Here is a 15,248-nt window from a genome sequence, read left to right on the forward strand (position 1 = left end):
ACCGCAACCATATATTATGCCGCCATCGCCTTTCCATTACCAGATGCCGCCGCCGCCGCCTTCACCTGCTTTTATGACCCTGCCGCCGCCACCGTCACAGATGACCCCTCTGGAGGCTATTATGGATCTATATTTGTAGATCCGACTTGGGGTTCATATGCTGGATATTTGGCGGGTTCAGCCTCATCACCCATGGCCGCAGCACAGACACCTCCTGTACAGTTTTCACACTCAACAATGTCTGGGTTTTATGAGTTTTCCTAGTTTTCGCAGGCCGGTGGATAGTCAGTCATACACCTCCAGGGTCCTTATTCTATGGAGGTGCTTCATCGTCATCAGCTCCTCATCAACCTAATGTACCTACTCAGGACGATGACGGCGACGACGGTGGTGATGATGATGACAGTGAGGAGTCACAACCAGTGATACAAAGAAATCCTCCTCGAGACCGACAGCCACCGCCCTGCGGAACACATTCGCGTCGCAGACATCGATAGATTTTGTTTTTTTATTATATTTGTATTTAGTTTATTGGACTTTTTAATTATAATTTTTTATTATTTCTCATTTAATATTTACTTTATTTTGTTAAATTTGTTTGACTTTTTTAATATTTCAATTAATTTTATTTATTACCATTTAATATCAGTTATTGTAATTTAGTTATTATTTACTATTTAATACTTATTGTAAGTATTTAAAATTATTTGAAATATTAAATTGTTCGATAACTTTCTTAAGGTTGTCACTTATTATCTCTTTTATTATAATCACATATAACGTAAACGCCCAATTAAGCACCGGTCAGACTATATTTTCCGATCTATGTCAGCTTATTACCCTTTGCAGTAAGCCGCGCCCCCTAACCCGCGCCATACACACGTGTATCTATGTAAGCATAAGGCGCGCCTTACCCTACGTGACGCCAAATCAACTAATAGCGCGCTACAAGAGACACGACTTACTACAAAGGGTGTTAGATCGAAAAATATAGTACAACCTATTCATGGCTCTTACACTTTTCACGTTTCCCGGAGCATTTTAGTTTACCCTTTTAACCCTATATTTCAGTTCAGCATCCCAAACTTCCCCATAAAAACCTCCTCCCGTTTACTAGATCTGCGTTGCGTTTACCCGAGTGTTTCTCTCCCTCCTCTTCTTTAAACAAACAATAAAGGAATCTTTAACGGGTCGGGTTCCGAGTCTTCTGACATTCTCGCGGGTATGGAATCGGAGACTTTGATGCAACAGCAACCAGTACGCCTGCCTAAATTAGCTTATTCTAATAATTCTTCTTCCAAAATTTTAACGTTGCCCACGGTTTTAACACTCGGCCGCGTCGCCGCCGTGCCGGTGCTGATTTTCAGTTAAGTTTCTTTTTATTGAATTTCATATTTAGCAATATTTTAGCTGAATATTTGTAACTTACGATATTAGATTTGTTTTTCTTTTGTTCTTATTCACTTGCTCGTTGAATTTGATTTGAAATTTCTAGTAATGATGATGATGATTTGATAACGGCATTTCAACTTTTGAGGCAATGCAATCAGCATTTGTTTCAGACCTTCAATTTGATCTGTTTAGTTTGATCTGCTAATGTCAACGTGGTTTGTTTGTTATTTTCCTGTCTTGGCTCATGAATCATGAATTCTTAGCGGCAGTTGTTAATTGCATTGCTGATGCCAAAACTTTATGCTCAGTCTGAGACTAACAAAAATGGGTTTTCTTTTTCTTTCTAGCCTTCTCTGTCGATAGTTGGTGGGGGAGGACTGCTACTACTAGCATATTTGTGGCTGCTGCTATGACTGATTGGCTTGACGGGTACATTGCTCGAAAAGTATGCTTCTACCAGCCCCTTTTCAAGATACTATGGAAACCTTTATTTTCCCTCTCTTTATTGGAAATTAGTTAATCTATACAATTTATCTTAGTAAAGTCTTTATTATGTCTTTCAGATGAAATTATGTTCTGCCTTTGGTGCCCTTTTGGATCCAGTTGCTGACAAAGTGAGCGAGCAGGTTTTTTATTTCCTTTTTATTTGCAAAACATTTAAGTTGTTTATTAGATAGAGTTTGATTGCCAAAGATTGTAGTGACTTTTCTGAACCAGTGAGCATTTCATCTGAACCCATGCCTCTTTAATGTAGCTTATGGTTGCTGCTGCATTGGTTTTACTATGTTCAAGACCTGTGAATGTTGCCCTGTTTGGGCAAGCTCCGTGGTTACTGAATGTACCATCGACAGCCATTATAGGAAGGGAGGTAATATATACCACAGCTGATGCTGTTTTATACTTGTATTAATTAGTTATAAATATCTTACAAACAGTTGATATTTGTTTGTAGATAACTATGGCGCTGTTAGGGAATGGGCTGCTTCTCAGAATAGTAAGCTTTCGGAGGTGTGTTTCTCTCCCTTGGATGTCAAGCAACTATCTATTTTACGTTTATATCGAAGTAGGCAATGCTTGAGTTTTGCCTATAGCTTATCCTCAAGTTTGATACATGAATTAGGCTGTTGCCGTAAATAAGCTGGGGAAGTGGAAAACTGCCACACAGATGGCTGCATTAACCATCCTTCTGGCTACACGAGATAACAGGTTTATTAAATTTCTTCCTTCGCCGACATGAAAATGATAAATGCCAAACAAGCCTGGTTGCCATATCTGACTACTTATTTTCCACTTTTATCCCTCTTTATGCAGTGTTGGAGAAAGTGGAATCTTAGTTGCGTCCGGTATTATTTTTCTTTATGTTTCAGCTGGGCTCTCGGTGATGTCATTAGCTGTGTATGTGGAGAAGATGGCGAAAGTATTACTAAAGTAGTTATCTTCATCTTCTGGGTTGTAGAGGCTCGAATATTTTTGTTGTGGACTGTTTGAGGCTGATCTCTCTTGCTACTTCATGCCTTCCGATGAATATTTTTTCACACATTGAAGCTGCCATCTTTATTTCACTGGATTAACAATAAAGCCCTTGCCTTTTGAAGTTCACAAACGTTGGAATTTCCTTTCAGATTGGATTGTTTGGTGAGGGTAGTATCCATATATAGTCATGGGCTTATTATGTCTTAAATTTCATGGAGGATGCTCATTGCTTTAAGCAAGTCAAGTCCCAACATCAACAAATTTTACTCTGCAATTTGCTACTGCAACTTGATATTGAGAAACTCTTACTAAGCTATTCTATTGTAAATGCCGATTACTAGTCAAGTGGCTTATCACAGCTTATGCACAAGTGATAAATATTCAAAGTATGCCATGTATAATGCAACTTCTTGCCCTGTTATATCTTGTCCTTTTATGAACTCAGTTTTGTGATGACGAATCGATTATGAGAAACTGAGAATGATGCTGGAGTGTTTTTGCAGGTTTTTATGCATAACTTATTTCCAAGTTTTTCAGGTATTTGGAGAGTTTTTGCAGGGTCACATCTCCATGCATACGTCCGGATGTCGTCTAAGATGGGAATTTCAAGGAAAAGGAAGAGTGAAAGCAACAAAACTAAAATCAGCATGCAACAGGGTTATGCTTTCACATGCATCTTCTTCAGAAACATTTGGGTGTAGTTCTCTCACGTTGCTCACACTCTCCCATTGTAAGTTGCTACTGTGAGTGATGATTCTTTAGACATTAATGCTTATGCTTTCAGGATTGGGGCTAATTGTTAGATACGGATATGATTCTGACCCGGGTGTAAATTTTGTTTCATTTGTTTGAGAGATCATATCTTTATACTCGCTTGAAAGGATGTTTCAGAACCAAAAAAAAAAAAAAACTGGAGAGTTTTGAGTAACATAAGACTAATATGATTGCTGATATAAATAGATTTTAGTGATTTTCTTAAAAGTTTTGCCATTCGTAACAGATAGGCAAACATATATGTAGGGGTGAGCGTTCAAGCGAGTCGAGTTAAAAATTTTCGAGTTATTTGAGTTGACGAGTCTTATTTTACAACTTGGAGTTGACTTGAAATTTTTTCGAATCGAGTCGTGTTTATAAAATTCGAATCGAGTCAAGTCGAATCAATTTTTTGAGTTTCTGTTTAAATTTAATTGTGAATACTTATAATATTATTTGGTTCCAATTTAAGTGAGTTTCTATAATTATATATACAATACAAATATGTTTCTACAAATTTTTTTCATATGTGATATGTATATATCATACAAAGTCCAAGGACTCGACTCAAACGTGAAAATAAATCCACTAATTATTAAAAATTTTGAGTTATTCGAGTTGTATTTTACAACTTGATTTGAACTTGAATTTTTTTTGAGTCGAGTTTATGAAATTGTAACTCAAAGTCAATTCGATCGAGTTTTTTTCGAGTCAAATATAATCGAAAAAATCGATTTTTTGAGTCATTTTGATCACCCCTACATAAATGTATACACATGTAAGGGAATTTTTTTATACACGGGATGTATAAATTAAAATTTAGTCTATTTGAGCCCAAAAATTTATAACTCAATGAGGGATCTCAATAGTAAAAAGAATGTTCTTTCTAGGTGACCCAGGTTCAAGTAGCATTTTCTGCACGTGTCCATAAAATCTTAAACACTAAATAAAACACATGATACTCAAATAAGTCTTATGTAAACTTATTATCCTGCTAAAATAGAGTATGGTGTAGATGGTCTTGTGTAAACTTATTATCTTACGAGAATATAGTGTACATCAACTGGAGAAAGTATGTATAAAAGTGTATTTTCCCCCCAGGGAGTTACCCAAGAATTCTGTCTGTTTTTAGGTTTGGAAATTTGTGAATTTTCAAGAACGAGTTTATTGACATGTTAGAAATCTCTTGTAAGAATAATCAAAAAAAAAAAAATTGTGCACCATATAATTTTGCTATATATAAGATTAGTATTTGATACACAGACTGGATAATATTTATTTTACACAATCTAATTATTTTAATTTCTTCTAAAATCCAAACCCCTAAATCCTAATTTCTAAACCCCAAATAGAACGCATGACACTGAAATAAACAAGTTTGTAAAACTAAATTTTAAACCCTAAACAAAACACTTGACACTAAGACAGGTTTTTATAAACTACATAAATTTCTGATTAATACTACTGCATTGAAGTCATATTTCATACAACTTTTGTCACTGTTTGAGCTTTCAATTTTGATTACCATGAAACGCTTCTTGTAGCTCTCAACAAGTTCCTTTGGATCACGCCTGGTTTGCTTGTAACCTTCGTTTCTGTTCATCTCCTGTCAAGGATAGATTTACTATGATCAGGGAATGAGCTAGGATTGAATTACAAGGGAGACGAGTTGTTTCATTTTGAAACTAATATGGTCTTTAAAATTGAATAAAGCATAAAATTTAAAGATGTGCTTTAATTTCAAATTTTAAAATTGAAGGTGAAGATATAATTTCATTTTAAAACTGAAAGTGTCCTAAAAATATAATTAAACCAGCAAATTTTGGGATGAGAAAGGGCTTAATTGTAATGATTTCAAAAATATTAGCGACTTAGAAACAATTAAACTTTTTTGACATTGATTATGCTCTCCGTATAATCAGTCACCCTTTGATAGACTAAAAAATGGAACTTTTAGAACCATGGTTTAGTCCATAATATCAGATTCAAAGAAGGTTACAGTAAGAATAAATCTAGCAATACCACAATCCAAGTTGCTAATTTAGGTCTGCATGAGTAACATCATAATTCTTCACATCCATCAGAAAATGATGAAATCTTTCAATGAATGGTGCATAAGCTATATCCACCTGAAGAAGAAAGGATGCCAATACTGATAATCTGCTTTCTAAAACTTGATGAAAACTGGATATCATTGATATGTATTTTGTGTTTAACTGACAATTGTTCACACACCAGACTAAACTGCCCGAGGAAGAAAGGCCCGTCCTCAAACTTGGAAAGAGCTATTTCAATGTCATCAAATGCAATGCCTGGCGCAGTTTTCAGATTATGACCATGGTGACATGAGTTCATTTACATCATTCCAAAATGAATAGAAGAGGCCGAACTCACCTGCTCGTACCCTCTCCTTTGAACGTAGAAGTCACTGTTTTGTAGAAAGAATCGATGTAGGAGAATAACTCATCTGCAAACTGTCTCTTTGCAGGGTCCTGTTACATAGTCTATGAGCATGAAAGAAGAACTATGGAGGTGATAAAAAAACTAATCAAGAGCTTTTAAGATTGTACATCGGGGAAAAGCGAAGGCCCTTCAAAGTAAGTATCTATGTACTTGATCAAGTCGAGACTCTCGCCTTTTACTTCATTATTGTGTTCTAATGCCGGCACCTGCATCAGTTTTCCATTAACTTGGTGCAAGGAAGAGGGATTGCAGAATGTTGGTACTCTGCTATTTCATATTTTCTAATCTTTTAGCATCTATGTTGCTAGGACACTTTTGTGGATGTATCGAACATGGTGCTCACATTCAAATCCGAGTCTATGGTTAGACACAAACTCATATCCAATGCTCATGTTCAAATCCGAGTCTATGTTAGACACAAACTCATATCAGATGCTCACATTCAAATCCGAGTCTATGTTAGGCACAAGCTCATATCCGATGCTCACGTTCAAATCCAAGTAACTTAGTTTAACATCAAATGTTTCAAAGATGTGGTGTGACCTTGTTTGGAGGGTAGACTCTCTCCTTGTACCAAGCAGGCCTGTTCTTCATATCAATGGGAACCAGCTTTATCTTATCCTGCAATCCCTGGTTTCAGAAATGAAAAATTAGCTTGGACCGAACTCAAAAGCTATGCAAGTAAGCTAGTGTACTGGTTCGATCGACTATGAAACGTTAATTCTACATCGATATTAAAGATCGAATCAGTTCAAAGAAACAAAATAAACCCAGCAACATATTGCTAAATTACCCTAATAATTTCATTAATTAAAGCGAAAGCCCCGCAGTAGAACTTCATATTAGGGAGTGAATTCTTAATGAAAATTTGAAATTTTCATTTGTTCCTTCAAATTGGAACCATATTTCAAGTGAAGCAAGTTTCGATGGAACCTTGTTGTTCCATCAAAGAGTGAAGGTGGATGCGAAGTAGAATCAAGAGCTGGTTGAAGATCCTCTTGCACATATCTGTATATAGACAAAATAATTGTTAAAAATAGAAAATGCGAAACTAAATTCAGAAACTGCAACGCTGAAACTTGTAGAAGCGATTAATTTGGGCTGCTAACACTAATACAAAAAAGCCCAGAAAATCAAATACTTCTCTAGCTTGATAACAAATGATTATGCCGACAATTCCTCCATTTTTTTTTGCAGTAAAACTAGAAAAATAAACGTAATACGTGCCCAGACGACATAGCCGAAGAAATGGTTGTAGATTTCTTTGAGGCAAGGATTGAAAAGTGGAGTTCACGGTGAAAAGAGAGGATTGGGTGGAATGCAGATAAGGCTGATTTTATAGGATTGGAGGAGAAAGGAATTGGGTGATTTGATGAATATTGAGAGGTTGAAGAAGAACCGGTGGGAATAGCAATGATACCGTAGATTTTCAAAGATGCCATTCTCTGTTTTGTTTTCTGCACATACTGAGATGCACCTGTCAAGCTATCTTCAACTTCTGCCCCATTTTTCTGGATAGATTCGGCTACATCTGATACGCTCTCCATTAAATTTGGATAAATTACACCGCATAATTTCTATCCTCTATATCTTTTCTTTTCGTATGTGGCTTTAACTCTTCTTCAACTGTTACTCTTAAAGGGGTGTTTGTTTTAGGTTATATCTTATTATCAGGGAATGAAATGTCATTTCTATGTTTGGTTGGCCAACATTCTTAACTTTCGGTAATCTTTTATTATCAATAATTATATTTTGGAGTATATTACAGGGATGTGATTACCTCGTTTCTTTAGGTATTGTTGGATTACTGGTGTTTCGAACTAAAATGCCCTTAAACTTTATTTTTTTTAAAAATATCCTTATTCTGTCGTTGAATAAAAAAATATATGAAGGTTAAATTACAAATTTATCCTTAAAATATTTTAGATTTACAAAAAAAAAATCAATAATTAAAATTTTATATAAAGTTCAGGGATTAAAATAAAATTTTACCCTTTCATTAAATATATTTATCTTTTCAATTTTATTAAAAAAATATAAAATTTTATGAATTTAAAATTTTTAAAGAAAATATATTAATTAATTATAGTAAAATTATAAAAGAATTCAACTTGTTAAAAAATAAATATATAATAAGACAATTTGGTAAAATATATATTCTAATAATCTTTTATTCCTTTAACCAAACACGGTAATCTTATATTCATGCTAAACGAACCAAACACAAAATACAATATTTCCAGTAATCTTATTCTCACTGGTAATCATGTTCTCACTGATAATCTTATATTCTGTGAACCAAACGCACCCTTAAAGATTCAAATATATCAAATAGATAACACTTATACAAAAAATAAAATAAAAAATCACGTTGAAGAAGTTCTCTAACAAAAAATACGACGGTTCAATTATAAATATATTATCATTTACCCATTAAAATCTTATTAATAATTTATATTTTAATTTAGGGTAAATTACATCATTTCTCATTGAACTTTACTCTCTCTCCTATTTTATTAACTATACTTTTATTTTTTAATTTACTCATTAAACTTTTGAATTGTTCATATTTGATCACTTTAGATTATTTTTTTATTATTTCTATATATGGCATTTATTATTATTATTAAATATAAAAATAATTTAAAATAAACAATAAAATAGTATTTTTATTATTTTAATTAAAAACTTTTAATCATATTGACCTTTAATATTTTTTTATATTAATATCATATTAATAAATATAAAATAATTTAAAATAAACAATAAAATAATATTTTTATTATTAAATTTAAAAAGATTTAAAATAATCATAACCCACCTTCGACCTTCAATATTATTTTTATATTAAATAAAAAAATATCATACAATAATAATAATAAAACAATTCAAAATTAACAAAATATGAGCAACTCGAAAGTTTATTGAGTAAATTAGAAAAATTAAAAGAACAATGAGTATAATAAGAAAGAGCAAAATTCAATGAAAAATAATGTATTTTACCCTTTCATTTAATAATAGGAACGATGAATTATACTCCCGCTCTCCCATTAACTTTATCCATTTTGTGTTTTCGTATTTAAATTATCTCTTTGAAAAATCAAGAACTTTAATTAGACCCATTTTTTTTTTTTATACCTTTTTTTCAGTTTTCTAACTAAATAAAATTTAATTTTTCTGAAATAAAATAATCAATTTAAACTTTTTATAATAAATCTCTTTAATAAACATTTTTCCCTAAAATTATATGAATAGTCAACAATAAACAATAAAAAAGGGACGAAAGTAATATTTCTCTTATAATTTACTTTCAAATATAATAAACAGAGTTATTTGAATTCCTCATTCTTTAAACCAAGATGTCATTTCTCGATAAGTTTGTCGTCCGACGAGGCTAGCGATGATGATAATCCTTTGACTGATGTAAATACTGAAATGGAACTCGAAAAACAGCAAGAAAAAGAGGATAAAAGGTTTGGATACAAAGGATCAACGGCGGAACACAACAGGGGCTAGTGGGGGCCATGCCCACCAATTTAAAATTTTATAATTTAGACCCTTATAAATGTTTAAAAATTTAATTTAGTCCCCTCAAAATTTTAAAAAAATCAAATTAAACTATAATTTTTTTGAATATTTTTAATTAAATCTCCTCTCATAATTTTAAAACAATATCATTAAGCCTCTCAAAATTTCCAAAATTTCAGTTAAACCCTAATTTTTTGGGGGAAAAAATGTAAACTAAACTCTTCAAAAATTTTACAAATTTTAATTTAAACCTCTAAACTTTTTAATGTTTAAAGTTGGTCCCCCAAACTTTATCACCAAGTTCTACCGCTGCAAAGCATATTGATGAATAGATATAAATATACTTGAAAATATGGAATTGAAGATTTAGTACAAAACATTAAGAGAGTTTAAGAGATTAGTCTTAAAACTATAGACAACAATCAATAGACACAGCCAAAATTATTATAAAAAATATAATATTTTTTGTTATACACAACTTAAAAGGTTGATTATTTTTAATATTTTAATATTAATTTTTTTTCATAATATTTTTAGTTGGGAACTGAAAATATCACATGTTTTACAATTTTTTAATTTAATAAAAAATATAAAAAAACATAAAAAACAATTTTAGGTTATGATTAATAAAAACATTATATTTTTATAATATTTTCTGTTACGCTCATTTCATGTCGTTCCTTAACCTTAACATTTGACCTACCCACAAATTCAGATTCCAAAGCAATTTGAGAGGGAAAAAGATGGATGAGCAGTACTAAATAAAATCTGAGGCAGGAAGAATTAAATCGATATATATAAGGATAGTTTTGTAAAAATTTGCTTAATTATCAAATTTGCATACCCTTCTAATATTTTGTTATAATCTTTATCTTTAAGAGAGCTTTCATTGTAGAAGCCATTTGCTGATTATCATTAGACCGCTAGTTAGTTCGAAAGGCAGACCCAGTATTGAACTATTACTTCAATGGGCATCAATATCATTGAAATATCAAACGTTAGTACCTATATATATATATACCGAAAATAACTTCAGGAATATTTTTATAAAAACTATATTTTAACAGGCGAGCATAAAATATTCAAGTATAAAAAATTAAAAATATAAAATAAAATTCAAAGTTACGGCTAAAAACGCAAATTGTCACTAAGCACAGCAACCAATTCAAACCACCGGTTGCCTTAATTTGATTCACTGCGTCTGGCGGAAGCATGGTTATCCTCATCATCATAAATAGGGCTTCGATCACCCCTTGGTGGAGGACAAGGGCTGCCGCTCTGACCATTTTCCTTTGTGGAGTTCCTATGAGTGTCCTCAGCATCTGCTTCAGCATCAGGGCATCTGCTCCTTCCCCTAGGACTTGCACTGTAATCTGAACCATTAGTTTGTCGGCGATCCCTTGGGGAAAGGCTACCTCTCGCTTGTGGCCTTCTTTCCTCAGGATCCGAACTATGCTTCCTCCCTCGAAATGGGGAAGGAGAACCCTTGTGGTGCTTAGGGCTCCTTGACCTTCTATCTTCACGTTCATAACTTCGGTCTCTCTTAACAGGTGATCTTGATCTACTGCAGAAAGGACAAGATTCAGCATACAGAGAATTGGAATGAAAAAAACAGCAGATTTGCTATATTCTTTTGATTTGAACATATACTTCAACAAAAAGTGCTTAATTTTGTTTCAGAACATGGATTGTTACCCAAACAACACAAGCAAAATGTCAAAGGTAATTTGCATTTAAGAACTCAATGCCAATGAAAGCTAAACACAAACCTGTTGCTGCGACCCCCGCTGTAACTGTGGCTTCTGCTTCTACCGCGGTAGGGGCTAGGAGAGCGTGAGTAACTGCGTGGTCTGTGGCTGCATCAAAACAGTTGTTTTCAGCATAATAGATAAAACAAATTGAAATAAGAAAAGTGGATGAAAGGGAGAAGGGGAAACCTTAGTTTCTTTGGACTGTTTTGACAATTTCTTTCTATGTGGCCTCGTTCCCCACAGCGGTAACACTTATTTTTCCAATCCCCAGCTTTGCAATCACGAGCCCAATGGCCATCAATTCCGCAGTTGAAGCAACGTCCCGACCCAGGAGTGGGACCACCTCTTCCAGGGTTATCTCGAGATCCACCTGGAGCAGGTGGAACCTAAATTGCAAATCAAATCCGATTCAATATTCAAACAAAAATGATAAAAGACAAGTGGAAAACAAGATAAAATGAAGTAGACCAGCATAACATTTAAAATAACACTGGGAAAATTATTCCAACTTCAATGCAAAAACCAAGCAGCACATAACATAAAAGGATTTTTTTTGACACCATAAGGTTAAAACCTTTGAATGATCAAAATCTCTTGAAGGTGAAAAAAGTCCACAGAAAACTTACTCCTCTGGCAAATTCAACAACAATACGGCTTCCATCTATGTCTCTACCATCCAATGAATATCTTGCATCATCGGCATCTCTTGGGTAGCTGAATTCCTATAAACAACAATGCCAACAATATACAAACACAGACAAGAAAAAGGTTCCAAGCAAGAATGGACATATTTCATACAAATAGTGAAGATATTATAGATAAGAAAAAGTCTTTGGGATTAAGGTAAAGGTATGAGAAATACATACAATGAATGCATAGTCGCGCTTCATATCCACATCTCGTACTCTGCGTAAATGGGTGGCAGAAACAGTAAGGCCATCATGACACAATTATCAAAGGGTTGATAGTTTGCCCCTCACAGAAGAACCAAAAACACCACTTTTTGAGATTGTTGCCATTTCGCTAAAAACACGAATAACAATATAGTAAGACTCGCCAAATCCACCAAGGTAACCCTCTCACCATAGACCTCCGGGTTAGGCAATAGCCAACAGACCTTCAACAAGATCATTCAAGTTAACCATACAGACAAGTGTAGGGTCACAACATTCTCACTCGTATAAGAAAGACCGGATGTCAAGCATTAGAACAAGGGCTTGACAAGGGCTCTATTTTATCCCACCCTGAACCTATCCAAAAGCCACTAATACAACAGGAAAAAAACATAATACCAAAAACGAGAAAAATAAAACTAAAACACCTGAAACAAGTTTACTAAGAGACATGCAACCACTAAACCAAACAGGTAAATGCAACAATTATAAATGTTATGGATTACTTCATTCAACATAACAAAAGACTTAGATTACCTCCCATATCTGCTAAACATGTCGTCAAGATCGCGTGATCTTGTCCTCGAAGACAAATGACCAACATACAAACGAGTGCCACCACGACGATCATCATACCTCGGCATAGCTTCTTTCCCTGTAGTAATTATTTCCATAAGAACCCAAAAATACAATCACACAGAATTATATAATAAAGGCACCTTAGTTCTTACAATAAACAATCAAAAGTATAACTTAAGATCAAGATATCTTAAAAGGATAATGTGGTAGAGCACATAATCGTAATTGATTTTAAAAATACAGCATTACAATGAAACATAATTTTGGCAAGATTTTTAATGAGAACCTATGGGCTATATTTAATTTTTCAGATTTCAATTTCAAACAACGCAAGCATAAAATACATCTACAAATTACTATTACAAAATAATAAAACCTAAATAATAAGTAATATGATGTAAAGTAATAAACATAAAAAGCAGCAAACTCAATTTTAAAAGCTCAAGAATCATTCAGATCTACGGATAAATAATAAAGAAATTAAACAAACTAACTAGTGAGAACTCAAATCGAAACAAGACAAAAAAACTAATGAATTAAATAAGCCTACGATGAATTTCAGACGGGGCTAGGGATGGCAAAAAAACCCGAACCCGACGGGGAAAACCGAAAACCGAATTAAACGGGCCGGGTTCGGGGATGATAAACGGGGACGGGGACGGGGACGGGGAAAACCCATTTATTTTAAACGGGGACGGGGACGGGTTTGGTAATCCCCGCCCCGATTACCCGATTACCCGCCCCGATTACCCGCCCCGATACCCGACCCGATAAATATTAAAAATAATTATTTATATATATATATAATATTAATAAATTTAATTTAAATAAAAAATATATATTTAATTTAAATATATATATACCCCCCGATTCCCAGCCCAATACCGACCCAATACCTGGCCCAATACCCGTTTAAATAATCGTTTGTGCTAAACGGGGATACCCGTTTCCCCGCGGTTTTCCCCGATTACCCGACGGGGATCCCCGTTTAAATCCCCGCGGTTTTTTAAACGGGGACGGGTACCGTTTTTTAAACGGGGACGGGGACGGGGGACCAATACCCTGCCCGAACCCGGCCCGTTGCCATCCCTAGACGGGGCGAAGAAGAAGAAGGCGAAGGTGAAAACCCCTAGAGATCTCGATGTGATGGAGAGAGAGAGAGAGAGAGAGAGAGAGAGTAAACATGCCATGTTTTCTATATATAAATAGGCCTACGAATAAGGGTCAGTCAAAACACATATTTCATGAAATCACCAGAATACCCCATGCACGTTGGTGGAATTACGATATTCGGCTTGGTAGGTAGGTGTTTGAAACCAGGCGATTTTCCCGGTATATCACCGGTGATCGGTATTATTACCGATCTAACACCAGTCAGATTATATTTCCCGATCTAACATCCTTTGTAGGAAAGCGCGCCCCCTGCACCGCGCTGTCGTAACCGGTTTTCGTCCGGGCACGAAATATTTATTTGGCGGGAAAATTTATGTGAATAAATGGTTTTGAAAATAATTTGGGAGTCACCATCGGCCTTTTGGGTCAGGTAGGTCAAATACCTAAAAATTATTTTTTTAAAAAGAGTTTTAAGAAAACACCAATAAAAAATGAACTGATCTGCGTTTGTAACCAAAAATTCGTTCTTTTTGATAATAAAAAGGGATTCGTGGTCGATTACGTTTAGGGAAGGATTAGCATCCCTACAACGCCCAAAATTGGTACTTTTTAATTATAAATTGTCTCTATTATTAAAAATATTAAAAATTCAAAATATATTTAATTTATAATCCTATTATTTCAAAATTATAAAAAAATATTTAAAATATCAAAAAAGGACTTCTAGGTGCCTTAAGACAGCTCTTTTCTTTGATATTGATAAATATTAATTTAAATTAAATAATATTTTAAAAAATTAATTATTAAATTTTAAAATACCAGAATAGGACATCTAGTTGTATTAAGACTGTCTTTTTCTTCGATATTGAAAAACAAATATTAAAATAATTTATTAAAAAAAAATTAATTATTATTTATTATATATATATTTATGAATACATAAAAATATTTAAAAATATAAACAAGTAAAATTAAAACAATAAAAATACAACTAGAACGATATATTTAAAAGTAGTAAAATAAATGAAAACATTTAAAATAAATAATAAATTATAGTAAAAGTAAATTAAAAACCTAATTCATAATTAATCAAATTATAGGGATTAAACATACTATTTCTTTATTTTATTTATTTAGTGACTAAAAAAAATTATCTAAAATTCGGATATTAGAATAAAATAAATTAAAAATAGAAACTAGGGATTAAAATATTATTTATTAAAATTAAGGGATTAAATCTGCTATTTATCCTAAATATATTATTTTAATATAAAGGACTAAAATAAATAAAATTAAAATTAAA

The 15,248-nt window shown here is 33.3% G+C and overlaps 2 protein-coding genes and 1 pseudogene across 3 annotated transcripts; 1 reads left to right on the forward strand and 2 right to left on the reverse strand.

Moving 5' to 3' along the window:
- The first annotated feature begins 1,091 nt into the window (after positions 1–1,091).
- LOC120116760 (CDP-diacylglycerol--glycerol-3-phosphate 3-phosphatidyltransferase 1, chloroplastic-like) lies at positions 1,092–2,814 on the forward strand. Of its 2 annotated transcripts, none has more exons than XM_039137174.1 (6): positions 1,092–1,366; positions 1,740–1,837; positions 1,956–2,018; positions 2,147–2,260; positions 2,345–2,400; positions 2,513–2,814. In XM_039137174.1, exons 1-6 carry the CDS (start codon positions 1,225–1,227, stop codon positions 2,523–2,525), a joined length of 486 nt encoding a protein of 161 aa, XP_038993105.1. In that variant the 5' UTR covers positions 1,092–1,224; the 3' UTR covers positions 2,526–2,814. The 2 variants fall into 2 exon arrangements, with proteins under 2 accessions (XP_038993105.1, XP_038993106.1); XM_039137175.1 differs by having other exon boundaries at positions 1,956–2,006.
- A 2,129-nt stretch (positions 2,815–4,943) lies between these two features.
- On the reverse strand, positions 4,944–7,628 carry LOC120116863 (annotated as a pseudogene).
- Positions 7,629–10,712: 3,084 nt separating this feature from the next.
- LOC120116761 (serine/arginine-rich splicing factor RS2Z32-like) lies at positions 10,713–12,925 on the reverse strand. Its single transcript, XM_039137176.1, has 6 exons — positions 12,791–12,925; positions 12,227–12,266; positions 11,987–12,082; positions 11,547–11,746; positions 11,379–11,465; positions 10,713–11,173 (listed from the first exon to the last, which is right to left on the reverse strand). Exons 1-6 carry the CDS (start codon positions 12,895–12,897, stop codon positions 10,792–10,794), a joined length of 912 nt encoding a protein of 303 aa, XP_038993107.1. The 5' UTR covers positions 12,898–12,925; the 3' UTR covers positions 10,713–10,791.
- Between the last annotated feature and the right edge of the window lie 2,323 nt (positions 12,926–15,248).

Source organism: Hibiscus syriacus, unplaced genomic scaffold, assembly GCF_006381635.1.
Source record: "Hibiscus syriacus cultivar Baekdansim isolate YM2019G1 unplaced genomic scaffold, ASM638163v2 tig00110303_pilon, whole genome shotgun sequence".
NCBI classification, from domain to species: Eukaryota; Viridiplantae; Streptophyta; class Magnoliopsida; order Malvales; family Malvaceae; genus Hibiscus; species Hibiscus syriacus.